The sequence below is a fragment of the Amblyomma americanum genome, chromosome 8, assembly GCF_052857255.1.
Source record: "Amblyomma americanum isolate KBUSLIRL-KWMA chromosome 8, ASM5285725v1, whole genome shotgun sequence".
In the NCBI taxonomy this organism is placed as follows: Eukaryota; Metazoa; Arthropoda; class Arachnida; order Ixodida; family Ixodidae; genus Amblyomma; species Amblyomma americanum.
This window is the reverse complement of record NC_135504.1, coordinates 70,924,406-70,949,887: the sequence shown is the minus strand read 5'-3', so window position 1 is coordinate 70,949,887 and position 25,482 is coordinate 70,924,406. Positions and strand designations below refer to the sequence as shown.

Below are 25,482 nucleotides of genomic sequence, written 5' to 3'. Positions count from 1 at the left end.
CAACTGCTCTCAAATGAAAGCCACATTTAATGTCCATTTCACTGCAGTTGCTAATTCAAAGTACACAGTGTAGCGTGGCTTGTTGTGGCTGGGCATTGGAGCTTGGCATTATTTTTCATGTGTATAACACAGCTCACACACGTTCGCTGAACAGTATCTGTTGCTACATAGGTTTAACTCGCACCATGACGTCTATTCTATTTTTAGGTTTGCCGTAACAGAAGGTGACTTTTTGCTGAATGAAGTGTAACTATATTATATTCACATGTAATTTTTTAGAATTTTCTGTCCCAAAATGGAAACATTGTTTTTGTCTATTGCTCATGATGTATGTGTTTGTTACACAATCCATTACTGTGGTATGAACTATGAACCAGCTTCGAGAAGAATTGAGGCAAGGGGCTATTCATAACTAAACCTTTGGAAAATTCGGGAATTTCTTCGTCCCTTGATGTCCGAATTCATGAGGTTTTACTATCCATCCGGTTACCTTTAAATGTTGCATTGTATGAATTCATGGTTTCATATGGTTACTCATTCTGCGTGTGTACATCACCTATTGCATGCAGTTAATGCTGTTCAATCAAGCAATATACATTTCTAAGGACATCATGTTTTTTTTAGTATGGTAGAGTCAGTATAATTTTGTATATTTTGGTTCGAAAGGCGGGATACTATTTTGAAAAAGAACTTGGAACAATGTTTGGACGTTTATATTTTTAAATTGTTTTTTTTACAAAACGTACACTCCATTCGATATTGCAAGTTATTTTTTTCTTATTATTCGCATTTGAAAATTTAAATATTCACACACCAAGGCATCTGCGACGGTGCGAATTTTTTCTGAGCTGTCGGATATGTTCCTTATAGAAATCTAAAAACTAAAATTTAATTCTAGTGGACGGTTGTTCTTGACTGAAGGGATTAAGCTCTACATATGAAATTTAACTTTACTCATGTAACGCAGCTATTGCATAGCACTGTTGTCTACAGTCACAATCTTACAGCCCTAGCAGTATGTGAGCTGCGGCGTATTGGGCCCCACGTTTTAACAAAAGTGGTCTGGTCTTGTAATGCAGGAATGGCCACCACAGACTGCAAGGCTGGTGTGATTCTCGGACAAAATTTACCTCATCAAAAGTGCCCTGTAAACCACTGTGTGCCAACTATCAGCACCAGCATGAGTAATCACCGGATCAAGCCTACAGGCAAGCAGGCTCACCAGTGCACCCTCTGCGGCAACATTTTAAAGAAGAGATCTGACCTGGCGGCGCACGTTTGCACCCACACAGGCGACCGCCCATATCATTGCTGTTACTGTGATAGCACATTCGCTTATAAGAGCTATCTGGTCAGACATCTGCGCGCCCATACGGGTGATCGTCCATTCTGTTGCGACCATTGTGGTAGCACATTTGCAGCAAAGAGCAGTTTGGCCAGACACCAGCGCATGCATACGGGTGATCGTCCGTACCCTTGTGACCACTGTGACAGCAAATTTGCACTAAAGAGCAGTTTGGACAATCACGTGCGCACCCATACGGGTGATCGTCCGTACCGTTGTGACCACTGTGGCAATGCGTTTGTACAAAAGATCCATTTGGTACAACACGTCCGCATCCACACTGGGGAGAAGCCATTCCAGTGCCAGCTGTGCCCCATGGCGTTTGCACAAAACGCAGCCCTTGTGGTGCACATGCGGTCCCACAAGGGTGAAAAACCATTTCAGTGTGACTTGTGCACAAAGGCGTTCTCAGTTAAGTGCAGTTTAAAACACCACAAAGAGACGAGGCACTAAAGGAATAAGAGTGTTCCCTGGTTTCCTTTGGAGAAAGTTTTGGTAGCAATCTTGTTGGGAACCAGATAACGGCATGCTAGTTAGGTGGCCTGTGACAAGTGTACCATCTTAAAATGGCGCTCGACTGCTGTTCTGAAAGGCGCGGGTTCGATCGAGCCGCGTCGGCCACATTTCGATGGAGGTGAAATGCTCAAGGCCCCTGTGCGATATCGATACACGTTTAAAGGACCCCAGGTGGTCGAAAATTGCCAGAGCCCTTCACTACGGCGCCACTCGTAGCCTGAGTCGCATCGGTGCGTTAAACTTTATAAACCAAATGAAACCCTATGTCCGTAGTTAGTTTGATTTGCAAGTAATCTTTAGTGTTGACACTGCACTGGCACTGGGCAATTCCGTATCTTCTTTCTGAACCACGAGCCTACTATGCTTGCAGACTTCTGTGGAGAGGAAAAAAAATGATACATAGATATAACATTACTTCCCATTGAAGGAAGGTTTTCAGTGATGATGTGTCCAATATATATTTCTCGTGTTCTCAGCTTTCTGATGAAGATCAGAAGGCAGGGTGGACTGATTATTTATTGAAATTTATTGCCCTAAGCGCACTTGTGTTACTTAAATGTTTTATCAATTTACGGATTCCTATTCCATTGGCTCCACCCTCAAGATTGTGTGGCTTGGTTTGGTTTTTAAAAAAAGCTTTAAGAATTTTTTTTTAAAAAAGCAAAAATATTAAAGGGGGAAGAGGGTCTTAGAAAAAAATTTATTAATGAAGTCACAATTATGAAATCTTAAGGGAACATGTATATTTGCATGCTGATTCTATATATGGAATTTAATTTCATGTGCAACAATTTGTTGAGCACTTATGTAATTTGTTATGTAACTTTTTGTGGAGAGCTTTCAAGAAATCCTGCTACAGAGAACTTGCTAGAATGCATGCCATTGGTTTCTCTTGACATTAAGCTATGCAATAAAGCTAAAATTATCATCCTACCTGTCATAGAAGTTGAGGTATAGAATTTTGAACTTGTCACATCAGAAACAGGAAGACAAATTTTTCTTCCCGTTCGTGAAGTACGAAGTTCAAAACCCTGTAACTCAACTTCTGTGATAGGCAGGATAATAATTTTATCCTTATTGCATAGATTGTTGTCAAGACAAGCGGAAGGCATACATTCTAGCAAGTTCACTGCAGCAAAATTTCATTAAAGCTCTCCACAAGGGTTACATAATATATTGCATCAAGTCCACAAAGACTTTATGTACATTAAAATAAATTCCACATTTGGAATCGGCATGCAAAAATACTTGTTCCCTGAAGATTTCATAATCGTGATTTCATTAATAAAATTTTTTTTCTAAGAGCACCTTCCCTCCTTAAAAGAGCTTCACTGCACCGGTCTCACTTGTCAGATTGCTGTTTCTGTGCTGCATGCAAATGCCATATTTTGTTGAATATTGTGGCCTATTTTCAGCCTTTTGTCGCAATAGGAGTTGTGTTGTAATTCTTCAATTTTGCATATTTGTAAGCTAAAGCTAGCCTTGTTCCATTTTCATAGGGTGCTTATGACAAGAAGGCTATTGGGTTTGTCACCACTGATATCAGTGTTGCTGTAATTGCTGCGATTCATCATAGGCTGTTCAGCTGACGTGTTTGTAGAAACAATCACTTCGTAGCAGCGAGAAGTATTTCAGTGTGTTTTGAGATTGCATTTTATTACTTCTTGCGTGTTGGTTTCTTCTTATGAGTATTTTGTCACACCTGCTGTCATAAAGTGGCCTCGACAGTCTGGTTGTTTGCAGTACTAATTCCTTTTATTACTAATCTGTACATTGATACTCAAAAGCATTGGTACTCTGGTTTTCCGTTTGTGTGAATAGCTAAGGTGCTCTTCTCCCTAAACTGAGCTTTTATGTTGACAGGCAGTTCTAGCCTCCCCCCCCCCACCGAAAAGAATTTTGGGCATCACTAGTTGCATTCCTCAGAGCTATGCCTGCAACACTACGAATTTGTGTCACTGTATTCCCTCTGTAGTGACACTACATTGTGCACATGTTTTGTTGGTTAGTTTGGAGAAATTTGTTTACTTTTCGTTCGGCACATCAACAGTTGTTTACTTAAGTTAGGGTTGTTAACAAATAAACAAGTGCTAACCAGAACTGGGTACTTAAAAGTTATTCCCCAAGATCTGGTTGCATTCGTCTTGAGGTGTGTCTGAAAAATTTCCGGAGAAAAACAGTGCAGCATCCCTTGATTGCTCTAATTTTGTTCGACATGTATGCAGGGCATGGAGGTTCAAATGGCATCAATGTTTTTACTTTATCGGGGCAGTCTTAGCACAGTTACACTGTATTGTTCGCAATAAAAATAGCTATGTGGCTCTTTCTAGCTATGATGATGTGTGTTCAGCGGCAAAAAAAATGCATTTATTGCTGGGAAAATTGGGTTATAAACATTTGTCCCACAACCGAATTCAAACTTGTGACATCAAGATCAAGAAAAACTCCACGATGACTGTTTATAAGTGAATAGCGGCATCACCTCAGGGGTCATATGAAGAGAACTGTCTTGATGCACTGCAGATTGCTTGCAAAAGCAGCTGGTTGTGGCAACATGTATATTTTTTTTAATGCAAAAGCATTGCCTGTCTCATTGTGAGAAACACCAGCAGCATGTGTTAGTGTACTCTCAGGTGATCCAGAAAATCCCAGGGTTAGAACCCGACCGCGGCGGCCATGTTTCGATAGAGGAAAAACACATAAGGCGCTGTGTGCTGTGTGATATTCGTGGATTAAAGATGCCCAGGTGGTCGGACCCCTCCACAACAGCACCTCTCTCTTCTTTTCTTCTTCCACTTCCTCCTTTGTCTTTTCTCTTATGTGGTGTCCACCATGATAAGTGAGAGGATTACTGAGTCATTGCCTTTCCTCAAATCCAATTTTCATTGTCAAATGCTGGGACTTATCACACCCGCAGCTAAACACCCAAAGGATTGTAGAAATAATTTCTATTATGAATGTGCACTTTATACTGGAAATTGCGATCAAAATAATGCTGCAACTGGTAGCTAATTATGTGCGCACAAATATGGTGAACGATGAGCTACACCGCTTCCTGCTTTGGAAAATATCATTAGCTACGTTGACTATATAGCATAAAAAGCGGCCTTATTTGCGAGATAAAGGATATAAAATTCATCCGATGCAAAGTAATCACTGCTAGATGTAGCCCACTATCAGAAAAAGCTGAGAGTTTACTTTATATGTACACAATAGTATACATACAGTGCCAAAGGGTGTATTTCGGGGTGAGTTCCTAGTCCACTTTATAGCAGACAAGGATAGAAAAGGAGATGTAGAGAAACCAGACCACTATGCTTTACCGTTTAATGCTTTACTACCTTTACGTTTAAGCATCTCCCTTACACAAAGAAAAGGGCACGAAATATGGGGACAAAAGAGAAACAAACACGACAGGACCAGCGATCTTCCTTAGTCTTGTTCTTCTACTGTCTGCTTCACAGAACTAGAACTATGTTATTGAAATTCCTATATTCCTTAGATAATGCTTCCCTTTCGGTGGCTGATAATTACTGTGGAAATATTGATTCCAAGAAAAAAAAATATGTCAATGATTGCCTAACATACTTGCTGGTTACAGGGTAATTAGTTTTCTGCCATTATTTCTCTAATGATTCCCTTTACAGCCTTGTCATCACCTTAACACTGTATTGTCTTTTGAGGCAAGATTTTCCATTTGTATTGAGGCATTTTTACAGCCAATTTTGGAAAGATCTGGTCATTTTTTTATTGATATATGTGAACTGTATTAAACTTGCATCTATATCAACCTTACTGGTTTTGCTTTGCTTTCACTTGTAGCTAGAAGAGTTGTCGTTTGACATGATGACTTTGCTTTATTTGCGACAATGAAAACAAAGTGCAGATATTAGAGATGCCTGAATGAGACATGTAGTCAAACTTCGATATAACAAACACACATATAACGAATTATTTAATATATCGAACTCTTCCAAAAATTTTGCTCGAACGTGTACTTTTTAACTTCCTATAGCAAACACGGTTTGGCATTAAGCGGATATAACGAACTTCGCGACGCCAAGCCCTACCTCACTTTAATAGCCGGCGGCAGGTTTCACTACCAGTTTGTTGTGCGGCGCAGGAAACGTTCAGGACGACCTCGCAGGCGCTCGGCATCGAGAGTTGACAGCCAAATAAATCGTCCGCATCTCACAACCGCTGACAGCGGCGGCAACGACGTGATCGGATGTTGTTTTTGCCTTTTAGTGTTAGCAGCGGTGTGGCCGTTGTGTTGTTTGAAGGCTCTGTCGGTGGTCGTGTCGAGTGTGGTGCGCGGGCAGAGTGAACTAGAAGAGAGTGTGTCAAACGCCTATGCCGCCTGTGTATCAAAAGTGAGGTAAAAAGGGTATATTCCGCTTGTAGCGCTGCGAACGTTAACCTTGCCTAGGTGCCTCTTTAGAGCCGGCAAAACCTGCGCGATGCGTAGCGCTGTGGTTAGTGAACTCGCTTCACATGCGAAAGACTGGAGTTCAATTCCCGCTGAACGAGCAATTGATTTTATTTTGTTTTATTTTAATTCACAGTTTATTTTAGTGCACACAAGCCGTGCTGGCTACAAAAAAAAAGAACCGAAACTGAAGTTTGTGCAGCGTTGCCTTGCTTCTGCCGTGGACTTTACGTGACTCTCCGTGCCACGCAGCACGAATTTTGAATGCGCGTTTAGAGCATGCACGACGTTACTCTCCAATTTGCGATCTGTGCTTTTGGCAGATGAGTACTACAAACACGCCCTTCAAACCATGCTGGGAATTGTTTCGGTCAGCTTGACGTCTTCCAGCTGCAGAGTGCGTCACGCAAACGCACGCTGTCGATCACTGAAAGGAGTTTTCATCTGCGAGGTGACTGTAGTGTTTTCTTTCAGCTTGTGAAAGAGGGAAAATAAAGCACTACTGGATCAGCTCAGACTTGGCGGCGGCTCACTGCACACAATGCAGCGAACGTTGCGTTGTCAAAGATCCTACTGCTATTGTTTTAACATGACAGCTGATGGATGCGCGAGCTGATTGCCTGTATGGTTGGGTTTGAAGACTAGTAATAAGCTGCACATCTCCAACCAAAAATTTTAACTTAACCTAATGCTTCGAAGCCAACTCGGCTCCTTCATCAGGGGTGACTGAGGGCAGTAGCTAGCGTCTTTTAAGTATTGAGGGTTATATACCCAGGGACTTCGCTCTTCAACTCAAAGAAAAAGTCGCCATTCAGCACCTCCCTGCAGTGCGCCAGCATGACTAACAGCCTAAACCTCCTCCTCCCCGCACCTTTCGCATCACAGCTGCCGTTCCTTGATTTGACCCCCCCCCCCCGTTCCCTCTATACATAAAAGACGCTAGCCTCAGTCACCCCTCATGAAGGTGTCGAGTTGGCTTCGAAACGTTGGGTTAAAGTTAAAATTTTTGCTTGGAGATGTGCAGTTTATTAAAAGACTTCGTTCGATCTAGTCGCAGTAAAAGTATGAGTGAACTCAGAAGTATAATCAAGCCGCCTTGCTGTACTGCAGTGCAGAGTATGCAACAAGGATAGCTTTATTCAAAAGCATGGGGGCAGTTATACACTTAACTGCGCGAAGAAAAAGATTGCAGTAATTTAGACATAATAGCACCATCTTCGCACATATCAGGCTATAATGAGAGCGTATACACGTGTGCAGTAGAAATGAAAGAAAAATCAGCTAAAGTAGATATTCTTCATTGTTTTTACCTCGAAAATGTTGTACATAAATAATCTTTATTTCCAATAGGAGGCAAGGAAAAGGCTATTTTCAGTCGTCTTGAGCAGGCTCCCAAAACTCCAAAACCGCACCTTTAAAGGGGAAAGGAACAAAATTTTTGTGTTTCGGATTTTTCATACATTGGTAAATATAGGTACGTGGTAATCAACTATAGGCGCCCGGTAAACAGACTATGACTGCGTGGTCACGAAGACATAGCTGTTTGTTCGGTCGCTCGCATCCCGGCTCATCAGGAAGGCTAGTACGGTTAAGACCTAGGCACAGGTTAATAAAACCGCGAGGGAGTCGTAGCTCTTTGTACATATATATGTTACGTGAGCAGTAAATTTACATGTTACACCGCGTCACTGCTGAAACCAAAGTGCATGAAAGAAACATTTTAATATAGTGTTAAGTGGACAGGTTTTATATGGAGCAGGGAACACAGCGCGGAACAGATGTCAAGTAAATGCCGCTCTTAGGGGCAACACGGCAGGCCGCCGGACGCCGTTCTCCTCTTCTCGCCGGCTCTGCTCTAATTCTTCATCAGGTCTCACATGTAGGCAGGTTCTCCCTGGGCAGCCGAAGGTCCCTGCGTGATGGTTAACCCCTTGGGCACGGCAAGCATAAACACGTGGTTGACTGCATTCCTAGTGGAGCCACGTCCACTGCTATTAATTGAGCCTCTGCATGTATCCTGCAACTGTGAGGCCGCCGACTAGATCGACAACAACGCGAAGGTGGAACGTAATGCGGAAACATTTATGTTTACATGGTAGAGAGAGGGTGCGCAGATGGGGTTTGGAACTCACAAAGTGAAGAACTGCTTTGAAACAGTTATTGTTAAATAATTACCTTATTTAACTCCAATTACTGAACACCACAATTAAATAAAAAACATATGCTCCTTGTTTTCGGTGACTTTTGGCTTCCATCAAGGGAGGGGAAAGCCTCAGAGTGCTTGCCAACGTTTCAACTAGAGGAGTTGTCGTCGTGTGGGTAAAGCATTCGTCAATGGCGTGGAGTATCGCCTTGCCTCCGAGGAAAAAGGCCCAGTGAGGGGGAAAAGGTGGGAAGGGTGTTATAGAGTGGGGAGGGTGAATCTTGTCCAGGCTTGGTGGCTGCTACAGCGGCTTGAAATAAAAAGGCCGGCTCAACAGAAAGGAATACGGGGGTATTGAGCGTGGAGAGATGTGGCGAACGTGGAGGCTTTGTGTCCAGCTGCAACAGGTGCACCGTGACACGACTGGCTTCGTTGACCTGAAAAACGAAAAGAATATGATGAAACAATGAAGCAGCATGGCAGAGTGAAATGCGGGAGAACAAAAAAAGAAGGAATTAGAGGAAAAGAGAGAGAATGGGGGCGAGATTAGATGAATTGTGAGAGGAAGGGGAGGGAATGAATGCTGAAGCCAAGGGTTCCTGAGAAATGACAGCAAGAGCTTCAGGGCATAAGGAAAAAGCATAACGGTCAGAAATCAGAGAGAGAGAAAAAAGGAGACTGAAGGGGAAAAACTCGGGTTGGGGCGGAGGGACAGAGTGAAAGAAAGGAGAAAGCGGCGATATTGAAGCAGTGAGAGAACATATTCTACCACGTTCCAGACCTTTTTAAAGAATTACGCCAGTACTGGAATAGATTCTAAGTTTCATTTGCATATATGTTGCTCCCTGCAAGGTTTGCAATGTTTTAAACTTGTGGACTATGGATACAACTTTTTGTTTTCTATTTCTTGCAAATTTCAAGCCATTTTTTGCTTGTTATATAGAACACATTTTTCTCAGCAGCCGATCATAAAGAAGGTGTGTGGCTCGAGCCACCTTTTCTGCAAAGACCGTATGCCAGCGCTTTTGTCCCGAGGACTCCGTCCTGTATGCAGCTGTGCAGAACGCAAGCTTTATGAGCACCTGCTTTTTTTTCTACGGTTTGCCGCTGGCTGAAATGGTCTCTGTAGGGCACCAACTGGTTTTTTGCTTTGATCTACTGGTCCCAGAAGGAATGCCTTTTGGTTTTGTGCTGGGGTCTACTGGTTTCAGAAGGAAGCCTCCGGGCTTTGTGCTGTCTACTGGTCCCAGAAGGAAGCCTTCTGGTTTGCGCTGCTGGTTGAAATGGTCCCTGTAAGGAGCCTCTTCTGGTACCTGCTGGGCTTCTGGTTCTGAAGTGGGACCTACTGGCTCCTACAGAGAGCTTTTTGTTGTTCGATTGACAACTTTTTGCTGTTGTTTATGTTCCAATGTTATTTCTCAATTAAAAAATTTTTTCACTTAAATTTATTTGTGTTTTTCTGCTATAAATTGCAAAAATAGTGGTGAAATTTAATGAGAAAACTATATTTATTAACTGTTCCCCACTAACACTTGTGGGATGCCCTTAATGAGGGAGTATATATAAGCATGAGCTCATAGTAACAGTTTGTATACTAACGTGAGTGTATGTTTCTCATATAAGTTATGTATAATGCAGTGCTTTGTTGCTGGGCTTGTTGGCGCTTGCTACGATTAAAGCTGTGTGTTCTCACCACCCACTAAACCACAAATATCCATTCGACGTGCTGGAAAGATCCAAACGTCATGTCATGAAAGGAGCGTCCATTAGATGTACATCATAAGGATCATCATTTGGACGTGCTACACGTTGATAGGACGTCAATAATATGAATGTTTTTATATCTAGAGCACGTCCGCAAAGCGTGGACACTAGATGCCTAATATATAATCTAGTACATGTCCACCAAGCGTGAACACTCAGTGGCGCTGCGAGCAGCCGAGGAGAGCGGACGCACTTCACATGCGCTCTGCAGTTTTCGGGACTTTTGACCCGGTTAACTCGACTGGACTGCCAAAATTTTGGTGGGAGACGACGCCGAAAGCGAAGCGGGCCACGAGGACACCTCTTTCAAACCGCTGGGTCCAATATTTTTGGATTTATACGGTTTTGAAGATCTCCCACGTGGCCGACCGAAGTTAGGCCTATTAGGCCTAACACAGTAGCGGGGCTCTGCGGCCCTACCGGCCTTGGCCAGCGGTAGAGGCGCCGGAGCGATGACCCATGCATAAATCCCAGCGTATATCGCGCACCGCTAAAAGACCAGACGAATTTTATGGCGGAAACCCAAGAAAATAAGGACGAAGACTATCAAGACGCTACCGGGGAGACCTTCGCCCACGGACCAGCGACAGCCTTTCAAGCCCTAAAAGGCAGCACCCCAGCGACAACAACGCTACAGGCAAGTCAGAACAAGGTTTTGGACGCGGACTGACTGGGAGATAGCCATGTCCAAGCGGCAAAAGAAACGCCAACGTGGAAGCCAAGCAGGAGATTTGGCGGGAAAAGCGCTAGGGAACGAAAATTCCCTAGGCGCGGCGAAGAGCACAGGTGGCACGCCAACTGCACCTAAACAAGGAGAGGAGGAAGGAGCGCCGAGGAGAAGGCTGCCTCCCCTTCCCAGGGATTATTTAAAAGTAGTCCTTCGACCGAAAGCACTGGCAGTGAAGAACCTGCAGACGCACCAAGTGGCGCGGGCGGTGGTCGCGGCTACCGGACACGGATGCAAGGCAGAAGATCTCATCATCCGACTGCGCACCGGCTCGAATATCATAATAATCAGTACCGATAACGAAAGCGCTGCTCAACATATCAGGCGCATCACGCAACTGAAGTTTGGAGAGCATAGCTACGGAATCAACGCACACGTGGCGGCGCCGGAGAGAACGCTGCGCGGGGTCATCCACGTAGTGGACCCGGGGTCCCCGGCCGAAGAACTCAAGGCGAATTTACGAACCCGCTCACAAGGGGTGAAGATCCTGGCGGCAAGGATGCTAGGCCGATCGAGCACAGTCGTCATCACCTTTGATGGCCCCATCCTCCCCAAGCAAGTCTTGTACTATACGGGGGATCGAGAGATGTGGTGCTACCCCTATAGGCCGACGCGGCAAATATTCTACGTTTGTTGCCAACACGGACATCGATCGGACGTCTGTCCGAACCCGGGAATCAAGGCATGCAGACAATGCGGCCAGAAAGATCCGGAAGAACGACATCAATGTACACCCAAGTGCCTGCTATGCGGGGGCTCCCACGCGGCGGGCACGAAGGACTGTGCACAACGACTGAAGCCAATCAACGAACTGCGATGGGGACCCCAGAGCCAGCAGCCGAAGCAGAGGCGGGGCACGGAGACCACGCTGGTTCCGGAACGAGGACCAGGAGCGGCAAGGTGACTACCAGAGAGAATCGAGGAGTCGCAGCAGGGGGCGCAGCAGCAGCCAGGGCCAGGGCCGGAGCCGGGAGCGGGACGAGTCCTACCCACCCCTGGGCGGCCAGCAGTCCTGGGTGAAACCGAAGCAGCAACAGAAGAAGAGCGGCGGAGTCATGGGGAGCCGGCCCTCCCAAGGCGCTCTTTGCTCCGCACAACAACACAAACACACGAACAGATAATGAAAAAAGGCTTACTGCCGAAATTAATAACATCAGGAAGGAACAAGAGCAGACCCGAGAGGAAAACAGACAGCTTAAGAAACAAATAAGCGAATTAATAGCGGGAATGCAAGAGATCCGAAAGGCAGGCTGCACGCCTGTCAGGGTACCCTCACCCCCACAACAGAGTGTAGAAAGTTTACAAACTAATGAAGGAGGAAACTCAACAATAGACGATCTAAAGACATTCATGCAGTAGCAAATGCAGCAGATGCAGCAGCAGATACAGCAACTAAATCAAAAGATAGCCCTGCAAGATCAGAGCTTCCGCAACTATGTAAAGAGTCAAAACACACGGAAGACAGTAAATGACGCTAGGGACCGCCTCTACAATGAGCGCAGGTTTGGATCAGAATCCCAGGGAACAAACAACAGTACCAATACGATAACATGGCAGGACAACAACAACTAGAGATATGGCAGTGGAATTGCCGGAGCTACAGGCGTAAGCAAGGGCTCTTACAGCAACTCAATAACACTAGAGGAAACCCACCAGATCTAATACTTCTACAAGAGACAAATTGCACCCCAACCCTAAAAGGACACTCATGTCAGGAGAACGGAAGAACAGCAACTCTCATTAGGAACAAAATCACAAGCATAGCTCATAACGAGTTTGAAGACACACAGCTAGAACACATAATAACTGAAGTGATTCCCAAGAGAAAAAGAAAAGCTAAAAGCACTTTTATAGTAAATTTGTACAGCCCACCTAAAAATAAAGGAGGCTTCATTAAGCTTTTTGCGGAAGCAAAGAAGCTTGCAGGGCAGAATACCCTAATAATAGCAGGGGACTTTAATGCGAAAAGCCCGCAATGGGGCAGCAGGATCGAAGATAAAAAGGGGCTCGGCACCTGCACAGCTGCGGAAAACATAGGCTGCGAGTTACAGATGAAAGTCAGCCTACTAGACAGGGTAATAGCGTAAGCGTGGAAACATGTCCCGACCGAACCTTTGTCAGGGGCGCTAAGCAAGTCGAATGGGAGAACCTGCAAGAAAATCTCGGCAGCGACCACTACATCATTATGGTCAGCACAGAGGCAGAAAGCATCCAAAGGAAGATCAGCAAGGCAAACTTAACTGACTGGGATGCCTTCCGCACCTACTGCAAACAACTTAAGGACGACATAACTTCGGCAGAAGATTGGAGCCAACAGCTTAGACAAATCGGGGATCTCAACACTAAAGAAGTGGATCGAACAGAACAAGCACCAGAAGTGGACAAGCGACTTCTCAGGCTCTGGGAGGCAAGACTAGGCCTGACCAAGTGGTGGAAGCGCCAAAAGCTAAACAGAAAGCTAAAGAAGAAGATTGCCGAAATCACCAGGCAAGCAGAGGAATATGCAACGCAGCTGGCAAGACAAGGGTGGCAGCAGTTTAGTACCTCGCTGAATGGCACCCTCAGCACGGCTAGAACGTGGCAGATCCTCAGAACACTCATAGATCCGAGCAATAGCAAGGCGGGAAGCAGCAAATCCATCCAAAGGCTAATTCACCAGTACGAAGGTACAGAAGAACAGCTGCTCCAGGCAGTACGAGAGAAATGCTACGGGAAGGACGAGGTAGACGGCTACCAAGGCGACTACCAGGGCGAAGAAAACCCAACCACGGACAGACCCATCACAAGAGAAGAGGTCGTCGAGGCCATAAGGGCAACAACGAAAAATTCGGCAGCAGGGGCGGACAAGATTCATAACTCGTTAATCCGAAATTTAAGCGACGAAGCAATCAGCCAACTCGCCCTATACCTAAACAACCAATGGGAAGAAGGGACGGTCCCAGCGGAGTGGAAACACGCCGTAGTCGTCATGATCCCTAAGCCCGGCAAGAAACTCCAAATTGAAAACCTCAGACCGATCTCGCTAACATCATGCCTAGGCAAGCTGTACGAGAGAATAGATACCCGACGAATACAAACGCATCTAGAAGACGGAGAATTGTACCCCAACACCATGTTCGGATTCAGGGCAAATTTATCAACCCAAGACATCTTGCTACAACTAAAAGAAGAGGTACTCGAAACAATGCCAAAGAACGGGGAGAACGTTGTCATGGCCATCGATATTAAAGAGGCCTTTGACAACGTATCCCATGCCGCCATTATGGAAGGACTTAACACCACCAACTTCGGGAAGAAGGTCCATGACTACGTTAGAAGCTTCCTCACGGACAGAACAGCGACGGTAGGCGTAGGAGACCTGCGGAGTGACACCTTTCAAACGCCATGCAAGGGCACTCCGCAAGGCTCAGTAATCTTGCCAATACTCTTTAACATAGCGATGGTCAACCTCGCCAAGAAACTCACCAAGGTCCAGGGGATTAGTCATGCAATGTACGCAGACGATATCACTATCTGGGCCACCCTAGGCTCACTGGGGGAGAAGCAGGAGGCGCTACAAGAGGCTGCCACCTGCATTGAAGAATACACAAAACAAAGAGGACTTAAATGCTCCACGGAAAAATCTGAGCTCATCAGAGTGGGTAGGCACCCTACGGATGCTCCACTCGAAATAAAACTAGAGGGCCGGAACATCCCTGAACAAAAGATGATCAGAATCCTCGGCATGTGGCTGCAAGGAAGCCGGTAGGGCAGTCATACACTCAGCCTGCTAAGCAAAGCGGCAGGACAAGTAAGCCGGATGATCAGCAGAGTAGCGCACAAGAGGTATGGCATGAAGGAGGAGGACACACTCAGGCTAGTCAACAGCCTAGTGGTGAGCCGGGTAACATATTCATTACCGTACCATGTGACTATCAAAGCAGAGAAGGAGCAAGCGGAGACAATACTCCGGAAGGCATACAAAACAGCTCTTCATCTCCCAAGAAATACATCCAACGACAAGCTCATGCAACTCGGAATCAGCAACACCTTCGAAGAATTAAGAGAATGCCAGCTCAAGGCACAAATACGAAGACTTAGCAACACAATGACTGGAAGGGCGCTCCTGACAAAGCTAGGTCGGGAAATAGAAAAGCCACAAAATAGCAGGGCCGCAATACCAGACCCGCTAAGAAAGAAGCTATGCATACAACCTATACCCCGAAACATGGATCCAAACCTCCATGCTAACAGAAGACAGGTTAGGGCAGAATTTTATGAGAGGAACATGGGGCATCGGGACAACACACTTTACACTGATGCCTCCCTATACCCCAAAACACACAAAAATAGCGCGGTAGCAGTAGTTGTAAATTACCACTGAGAACACATCACAAGCCTCACAGCCGAAGTATCTAACATAACGGAGGCAGAGGAGATTGCTGTCGCCCTGGCCGCGAATGAAGGATATAGGACAGGGAGATCCCTTAACATCTTAACGGATTCACAAGAGGCGTGCCGGAACTATACAAGAGGCAGAATTTGCAGCACGGCACTCAAGATCCTCAGTAGAGATCTGCTCCCTGAGGGACGACCAATACACAACATAATCTGGATATCGAGTCACGCAGGGATCAGGGGCAACGAAGGGGCAGACAACCTAGCTCGAGGAATGCCCAGCCGAACAGGAACGTCATTACCCCCGGAGAGGCCCCAGATTAATTGCGGGGGCAGCTATTCGGAATTATTAAACCTATATAAGGGGATAAGATTCCAATACCCCCCACAACATAAAGCATTATCCAAGGAGGAAGCAACAGGATGGCGAAGACTGCAAACAGGCTCCTTCCCAAACTTATACATATTAAACAAGATGTTCCCCACACAGTATAGCGCCACCTGTCCGTGGTGCGGAGCAAAACCAACACTATATCATGTCACATGGGAGTGCGGGAGAAATCAAGCATTCCACAAACACAACACCAAGTGCGGAGCAATGGGAGAGCCGGCTCACCAGCTGCGAGCTAGGGGTCCAAAGGGCCCTCATAGCACACGCAAGCGAGGTGGCCTGACTCAGTGGAGCCCTGGACTAGGGGCCCACCCACGGCCAAGGAGGATCCAAGCTTCAAGACGAAGACTTCGTCCTCTACCGCTACTTCCCAAAGGAACCAATAAAGTTTTTCATTCATTCTTTCGATGCGCAAGTTATGTTCTAATGTATGTCCAACAAACACAGATATTGGACGCACAAACTATCAATTAATATATCCCATATATCTCTGGCAGCTTTAGTGCCGCATTCGAACATAAGAAAAGCCTGAATCCTAAGACGCATGTCATATGGAATTAATTTATTAAGGTTTTCCATGGGCAATTAAAGAGCTTTTTGGCGATAATGCGGAACATTGATAATGCGAAACATTCCCATCGTTTGTGATGTAACCACGATGTAGTGGCGGTGTTGTGACCTGGTGACCTAGAGGAAAGCGCGAGAGGCATGCAAAAAAAGTCACGTGCTACGCCGCACGTGTTCTAGAGCGGCGCTCGCGCACACTTTTCCTTTCCTAAACTTGCTCCTTAATTATTGGTTTCGGCAAAACATACACTCGGTCATGAGGCTGAATATGCAGGAATGCGGCTAGTAGTGCTACTGCGCTATTAACGGGTCTTCCGCCGCTTTGCTATTAAGTTGTAAAGTATACTGTTACCTGTGCATTTTTTGCGAATCGGAAGCTTTATTCCTGCATATTCCAAAATTGTTAAGCATACGTGCGGTGAATTTGCTTGCAAACTGAGTTGTTCGAAATAGGCAATCTAGAGAAACAGCTTTACAGTGAAGGCAGTTATCGAAAGGCGTGTTGAGCGAAGTGCATACCGTAGCAGACGACGGGCCTGGCCGCGAGATGAGCAGGCCATTCGGCACCCGTGGGCGCGCGAGTTTGTCACGTGTCCACACAGACACAAAAAAAAAACTTCAATCACTCTTTTTTTGCATAAATTATGCATGAGAAAGAGAACACAAACATATTTTCTGGCCTGAAATGTTATGTATGAGCACAAAAAGCCACAACAGGAAAAACTCATGCCAGCCTCACCTAACGGCACCTATCGGTACATAGTAGTACCAGTAGTACTCGCTGCTCCGCATGTTGCGTGGTAGCGCGGTCTTCGACTCGGCGCGGTAGCTCAGCTTTAGCTGCTTTAGCTTTGCCAGCGGTTGCGCTGAAGTTGTCGGTTTGTTGGGTTCTGGCGGCCTACCACACAATATTTTTGCGTGTTCTACCGTTTCTGCACTCCACATATGGCTCGACATCCATCAAAAGTATGTGTGATGGCCCCGTTTGCATAGCGGTTTCTTTCCATGTGTTCGGCATGCCGTGCCGCCGTTTGCTGTCAGTTGACTAACGTTTGATTGAAAAGGCTTAGACCTTGCTTCTTTGTTGCAGCATCGGACGATTTGTGCTGAACTATTTAAGACCATCCTTGTCTTTAGGTAGCGGTGTAGGTTGATTGTAGATGCCCACGAAGGATAATTGGTGTGTCTGCTGAGTAGCACGGTTTTGTTGCGATGCCAAAACTAAGCAAAGCGCGGTCTGTTCGGAACAAAGCCCGGTTAGAAGTTCGGGCTCTTTTCCAAGCATTGGAAGCGCCGAGCTCTTTGCGGACTCGCTTTACGAGCTCAATTCCGAGTCATTCAGGTGAACCGGATGGCGAAACTCGGCGCGAAGCGAGTGATGCCGACTACTTAATTTGCACTTCCTTGCGACAATGCAAGCGGTGCTAGCGGTTCGACAGACGACCCTTGCGCCAGCGTTTTTGAGCAAGCTGCTGATTCTTCGTACGCTCCCCTCGACTTGCCTTCGGAGCACACTGCAGGCTCAATTAAGTGACTCTAGCGATGCCAACATAATGAGCAGTGTCGCGAGTGGCAGTTCTCTGTGTGCACTGGTCGCTGCTTCCCAAGAATTGGGACACGACGTCCCGACAACTGAAAGCGTTGGAACGGTTGACGAGTTTCGTTCTCGGCTGGTTGGTTGGGCGCCACTTGAACACAACATATCCCATCGCTCTCTAACGGATTTGCTGCGTCTTTTGAAATGTCACAGCTGCTTTTCTGATTTGCCAACAGACGCACGAATGTTGCTTAAAACTCCTCGTAGAACTGCAGTTATAGCTGGCGTTACTGAATTGCCTCCTGGACACTACTGCCATCTCGGGCTTAAGAAAGGCTTGGAGGATATGTTCTGTGTCCCGCAAAGCACCCGCCACAGGTTGTTGGCCTTTCTTTCAACATAGATGGCATGCCTTTGTCAAAGAGCTCCCGTCTGCAGCTCTGGCCAATTCAATGCCAGATTCAGCTTAATGCCACCCATAAATTACCAGAGCCAGTGATCGTTGGTGCTTTTCTGGGCCCTGCAAATCCAAACTCTGCGCATGAATTCCTTCACCCTTTTGTTCTCGAGCTAAAAAATTTAGTTCGGGTAGGTCTAATGATCTCTGGCAAACTGGTTAAGGTAGAAATGAGAAGCTTTATCTGCGACGCACTGGCGCGCGCATTTATATTCTTGACAAAATTACATGCTGGCTACGCAGTGTGCCCTAAATGTACTGCAGAAGGCAGTTTTAATGAGATGTTTTTTCCTACCTCAGAATCGACGCTAAGAACTGATAAGTCATTCCGGAAACAGGAAGATTTTGAGCACCACCACGGTGTGTCATTGTTGACGGAACTTCCTATTGACTGTGTGAGCAACGTGCCACTTGATCCCATGCATTTGCTGTACCTTGGTGTAGTTCGTAAGTTGATAAACTTGTGGTTTGCGAGGCCACTGACAGTCCACCTTGGTCCCACAGATCGTAAAGAAATAGCCAAAGGTGTCGCCCTTGAGGGTTGTGTTCCACTTGAGTTCGCTAGGAAACCTAGGACTCTGGATGAGAAAGACCGCTGGAAGGCTACAGAGTTTAGGCTTTTTCTGCTTTACACTGGTCCACTAGTGCTAAGGGAGTCACTGCCAAGTCCCATGCTTTTGAATTTTCTGACATTGCATGCTGCTGCAACTATTCTCAGCACTCCATCACTTTGCCAACAGTATGCAGACTCTGCAGAAACACTTCTTCAGCATTTTGTGAAATGCTTTGGTAGACTTAATGAACAGGAGGAGGTATCGTACAACGTTCACTGTTTGTTGCATCTAGCAGCAGACGTTCGTTTGTATGAAACGCTTGACTCTTTTCCTGCATTTTCTTTTGAGAAGAACATACAGGCAATCAAAAAACTTCTTCTTAAACCTGGTCGTGCATTGAATCAGATATATAATCGCTTAGAGGAAAAACTTGCCTCAAAAGCACAGCAAAGTTACTTTGTAAGGCGGCCAAGGGAATTCTTGCTCGAAAATGATGATGTGGGAACTCTCCCTTCAAGCTGTAGACTCCCACAGTACAAAGGAATTAGGTTTCAATCCTTCACTTTGAGCTTGAGACCTAATGACGGCTGCTGCCGAATCAGTGAAGATGTCATTCTCATAGAAAATTTTGCCCATAGAGTGTCTGACTGAGAGTCGTGCATAGTTGTCAGGAAGTTCTGTGAAGCAGAACTATTGTACAATAGACCACTTGACTCAAGAAGGCTTGGTATTTCAGTTGTGAGCAAACTCTCCTCAATAATGTGTTGGCGTATTGAAGATGTGAAAAAACTGGTTAAGCCGCCGTTCCCGGGATCGAACCTCGCTGCAGCAGCCACGTTTCCATGGAAGTGAAAGGCAGAAGTGCCCGTGTACTGTGCAATGTCAGTGCACATTAAAGATCGCCGAGTGGTCAAAATTATTCTGGAGAGGACTATGGCAGCTCTTTCTTCTTTCACTCCCACATTCTGCCCTTCCCTTGTGGTGTGGTCCTGGGTGTCCATGACATATGTGAGACAATAACTGTGCATTTCGTTTCCTCAGAAACCATTTTTCAGTTTTCAATTTTTGCATCACTAATGTTGTGCTTTCAACTTTTATTCCTAGATGGTGCCCCAGTGCTCTATATTTCTTGGTTGACATGGTAACCATGTTCCACTGAAATTTCCAACAACGAGGTACACATCACTGTACCATAACAGCTCTGGGTGTGGAGACTGAAATGGTCGCTATGCTATACTAAAAGTCCCTAATTAATGTTTTTTTGGCTGTAACTATGTCAGCTTTAGTCCATAATTTTTTTTCAGGTGCGCAATTCTCACGCTTGCTGATCATGGTTTTTAGCATAGAGGCACATGAAACACGCTCATCGACTGTTTGAAAAATTCTTGGTAAAAAGTTTTTATCGCATTTGTTGCAAAACCATTGCGTAGTCGAACAGCTTAGACAGTAAGCTTTTTGTTGTGGTGAAAAAAAATTTGATGCCTAAAATTTAGTTGTCGGTCTTATCAAGAGTGCCTGTCGTTCTATGCTCTGTAGTTGGAATTCTTTTCCTTGTGTTTTGTATTACACATTTAAGTTGCCATGCAAATAAAGTGTTACCCTTTTTTGTTTACTGGTTTTGTCAAACACTGAAAGGTGATGTAATTGTCACTCACGATGTGTCATTCTAGTTCAAGCCAGGCTGTGTTTTTGTATTAATGTGATGACACCTAAAGAAAGTGCCCTTTTCAAGCTTTCTCTGGTGCTCCTGCGGACCTGCTTGCTTGCTTTGCGGGTAGAACTTGTTGCTCTAGGCAGTCCAAAATTTTGGCTTAAGTTATTGTTTTGGGGGACGCCCTGTGGTGCACAGAAGCAGATGCTTTGCTTACATGAATTGATTTAATACCAGTCCTGTTGACATTGCAGAGTGAATTCAGGAATGAACATATGCGCAACGGTAGTGTATAGGTGGAAGACGGCTTGCATAAAAATTTCCTCTTTTTTTCTGGCCTTACCTCACACACACTGGTGCTCTGTTGGTCTGCTGCCGGTGTTTTGTACCTTTTAAGTTGGTCACAATGTGCAGCCACTTCTCTAATCAGTTCTGACTTCTTTTCCAGCTTAGCTGCTGGCATGAAATGAGTACCAACGCTCTAGCAAAGAAACCCCTTGCTTTAAATCTATGGGTGCCTCTCAAAGGCGTTTCTTGCAAGAAAAGTGTTGAGGAGGCAACAAAGTGGCCTCATTGGCCTGACAGTGAGTGTGTCCTGTCTACATGTGTACCTTTCCACTGGTGTATGCACTCTTTCCTTAAAGACAGTGGAGCTGTTTCATGTTTCGAGTAAGACTGCGAGGGCTACTGTTATGTTGTTTTCATGCTGGTGCCTTAGCAGTTTTACTGCATTCAACTAAAGTACCGTATTGGCCTCACCACTGATTATTGTACACAGAAAGAAAGGTGAACCACTTATGACTGGAAAGGCAGAACAACCACCGTGCAGGGGATTCAATTAAGGGCCTTCTTTGTAGCTGCCAGTGCTCCTTATTTATGAGCAGAATGAGAGTATGAGTCTCTTCACTGGCATTGTTGCAGTTGGCATTGCACTTGACTTCTTTCTAGGTAAACCAAGCAAGTTATGCACCATGAAGTGGCACTATTCGAACACTGCAGTCTATAAGCACTCGTGTTGGATGTATGAACCTCAGACATCCCGTGATTTTAGTGGCTGCAATTGGGCTCTGGTTATAATATCACTGTTATCTTCTCCCCTGCAGATGGGAAAGCTGGAGACTTTTTTTCTCTAAATGCATGCATCCCACCCACACTTCGTCTTTCCTGTAAATACCTTCTTGAGTTAGGTTACTGTGCGTGCGCTGAAACTCTAGATCAGGAAGCATAGGGACTGCAGGGCAGAATTTGATAGAGTGGTCTGACTTCGAGGAAGAACTGTCTGATACAATGAGTACCATAAGTGTTGTTTTTGTAATGCTTTATTGTCAGCAGTCTCTACTTGAAAGAATACAGCGCCAATCAGGTGTTGACACTGAAAAACATTAAGACCGGGCACAGGTTTCAGTCTGTCACTGAGCGGTTTTGAAAGTGAAGAGTTCCTCTGTACCAAATGAATATGCTTCTACCGAATTTCTTGGACATGACTAAAAAATTGATTGTTTATGCTGGAAGCACCTCTGCTTGCGGCAATGTGTGAGGCTTATGCTGCTTTGCTCTGCCTTTCTTAGAAGACAGCGCAGACAAGCCAAGAAGCACCTGCTGTCGGCAAAGCACCTTTCCGAACAACTTTTGTGAACATTAACATTTCTAAGTGTTTCAGTGTTCTTGGCCATTCAAATACATCCTGGGTAATCATTGTCTTGTGTTGGCATGCAAAGCACAATACATCAGGCCTTGTCTTTTTTGAGCCATGAGTACAGAAAGATCCCTTCTTCTTCCAAGTTCACTATGAACTTGAGTATTGGAATACACAAAGAATGCTGCTATGGCTTTGAAGCTTTGCTTCTGCATGAGCTAATTTGCTGTTCTTTATTTTGCAGGCATTATAACCAGTGCTGAGAAGACAAGATGCTGGAAGAATGTTTCAAATCAACTGCAGTCAACCTATACGCAAATGCATATAGCTTATTGCTCACATTCTGTAGAATAGTATATTCAGTGATCCAAAGGGGTGAAACTCTGCAGGAAAACCAAATCGGTCTTTATATCCAATGTCCCTAATCACTAAGGCCTAAATTACGAGCATTGTAGAAGATAGCATATGTGGCATTGCACTTAAGCATGCAGCATGTGTCATGGTCAAAGCTACGTAGGCATATCATAAGCAAGACGCCTGTAGTACTTTTTTTTATTGTCCGTTATCTTTCCTATCTTTTTCTATCGAGAACTAATGGTAATCCAGAGTAGTTTTTGCGTGTTGTTTGTTGTGCAGTCATTTCTAAAGCAAGCATTTTTGCATTGCTTCTTGCAGTACTGCAGTTTGTATTTTACTTACACTGCTTTTCCCTGCTTAATTTTGCAGGCTAATATCAACGATCCAAGGGATATATGCTACCACAGGAAGAAATCTTCAATACCTTTCCTCATAGACTCAATGGCCTAATGTTCATAGTCTGTAAAATGGCTTGTTTGCAGACCTCTGTGCATGGTGTATATGGACAAAATGGGGTGCATAAAGCCCCATCTATCGAGAGCACAGATACTGGGACATCAATGATGGTTATTGTTTATGATACCATGGGCAGCATGGTCTAAGCATAAAGAAGGGTATACGTATGCAGGTCACCTTGTGATCATTTGATGGAGCACAGTGCATGCAGAACATTTTTTTTCCCATAATCTTTCAAGATATTTGCTGAAAGAATAAGGTGCAGCAAAAGTAATATATTCTGTGCATTGAGTAGCCATTGAATTCATGTGCCTTTGGTCAACCATCCTTGAGATCTCGCTTCTGGTGCTAAAGGGCCTTCAGTTTTTGGAAATGTCTTGACTTTCTTGTCTTTCTTGTTACAATGTCATGCGAGTGCATTTCTCATTATTTTGTTCATTTATTCTGTTGTTTCTTGTTTTTTTTTTTGCTTCAATCATGTTTGAGGCTTTATGAGCATAGAATCTGTACCAAAGCTGCAGTAACAGCTTTTATTAGTGCTCAGCCAGATATTCGGTGTTGAATTTTAACCTTTTCTGTTTTACCTGATATTGAGTGAAAGCCATAATTGGTTGCTAATTCAAAGTGCACATTATAATCTGTTTTATTGTGGTTGGACATAGATGTGTGTTGGTATTTTTGATGCGTCTTTCTGTTGATATTTTTCATGATCAAATCACCTGTTGCAGATTGCTAAGGGGAGATGTGAGTCAAAAAGCGGAAATTTTCATTTAAAAAAATTCAATTTATTTTTTTTCACTGTGTCCATAACTTTGATCTCCTCTTTTACATATAAAAAGTTCAGAGCTGTAAATCACACAGAAATTATTAAAAAACTAGGTTAATGCTGTCTAATCAAACACTACATTTCTGTGCACACCATTTTATTTTGTATCATGCTGAGTCAGTATAGTGTTCTATATGTTGTTTGCAAAGGCCTTACACTTTTTTTGAAAAAGAACTCTGGCTAATGTTTGTTTATTAATATTTCATAAAAACTTTTTATTCATATTCAATATTTGCAGACTCCTAATAATTGCGCATTTGGGTTGGTGGGAATTATTTCTTTGCCATGTTGCCATGTTTCTAGCATAAATCCAAAAAGTTTAAAGATTTACTTCCACTGGACAGTTCTTCTCGACCGAAGGGCCGAAACTCGGCATCCAGATGTTTTCAGAAAAATAAATATTATTTTATTTGGTTAATACTAAATTTGGCGTTTGTTCCTTAGTTATAAACAAGCTCTGGCATCTTGGGCCCTAGTTTTTAATCAAAATGCTCTGGTTTTGAAATGCAGGATCAGTCATGGCAGACCACAACTTTGGCGTGTTTCCTGGACAAAGTCCACCTGATGAAAAGCGCCTTCTCAACCACAGTGTGCCATCCACTAGTACAAGCGTGAATACTCACCGGGACAAGCCCACAGGCAAGCAGATTCACCAGTGCACCCACTGCGGCAAGATTTTCCAGAAGAGATCTGACCTCATAGCGCATATTCGCACCCACACAGGCGACCGCCCGTATCATTGCAGTGACTGTGATAGCACATTTGCTTATAAGCACAGCCTGGTCAGACACCTGCGCACCCATACGGGTGATCGCCCGTACCGTTGTGACCACTGTGACAGAAAATTTGCAGTAAAGAGCAATTTGAACAAACACCTGCGCACCCATACGGGTGATCGTCCGTACCGTTGTGACCACATTGGCAGTGCATTTGTAGAAAGGAGCCACCTGATAAGACACGTCCGCATCCACACTGGTGAGAAGCCATACCAGTGCCAGCTGTGCCCCATGGCATTTGCACGAGAGGAAACCCTTGTGGCACACGTGCGGTCCCACAGGGGTGAAAAACCATTCCAGTGTGACTCGTGCTCAAAGGCGTTCTCAGTTAAGTGGAAGTTAAAACACCACAAAGAGACAAGACACTAAAGGAATAGCATTGTTCCATGGTGCCCTTTGGAACACGTTTTGGTAGCTATCCTGTTGGCAACCAGATAACAGCATTCTAGCTAAGTGACCTATGAGAAGTGTTCTATCCTAACATGGTACTCGACTACTGTCCCGAAACATGCGGGTTCGATCCTGGCTGCGACTGGCGCATTTCAGTGGAGGCGACATGTTGAAGGCATGTGTACTGTGCGATGTCGGTGCATGTTTAAAGGACCCCAGGTGGTCAAAATTACCAGAGCCCTTAACTACAGCGTCGCTCATAGCGTGAGTCGCTTTGGGATGTTAAACTCCATAAACCAAATGATACCCTATGTCCGTAGTTAGTTAAATTTCAAGCATTAATTTTTAATGCTGACACTACACTGGCACTGGGCTATTCCGTATCTTCTTTTGGAACCACTAGCCTACTATGCTTCCAGACATGTGTGGAGTAGAGGTAATTGTGACACATAGGGATGACATCACTTCCCATTAAAGAGAGGTTTTCAGTGATAATGTATCCAGGATTTATACCTCGTGTTCTCAGCTTTCTGATGAAGATCAGAAGAAGAAAATCTGGCCTTATTGTTTATTGAGATTTATT

At 44.8% G+C, this 25,482-nt stretch overlaps 1 protein-coding gene across 1 annotated transcript in view; it reads left to right on the top strand.

The window, feature by feature from the left end:
- LOC144102487 (uncharacterized) overlaps window positions 1-24,944 on the top strand; it is a 148,096-nt gene extending 123,152 nt beyond the window's left edge. Inside the window, exons 8-9 of the mRNA XM_077635750.1 lie at window positions 1,202-1,761; window positions 24,674-24,944. Coding sequence (XP_077491876.1) covers window positions 1,202-1,761; window positions 24,674-24,878 — 765 coding nt within the window. The 3' untranslated portion in view covers window positions 24,879-24,944. The remainder of the gene's footprint in view (window positions 1-1,201; window positions 1,762-24,673) is intronic.
- Window positions 24,945-25,482: the final 538 nt, after the last annotated feature.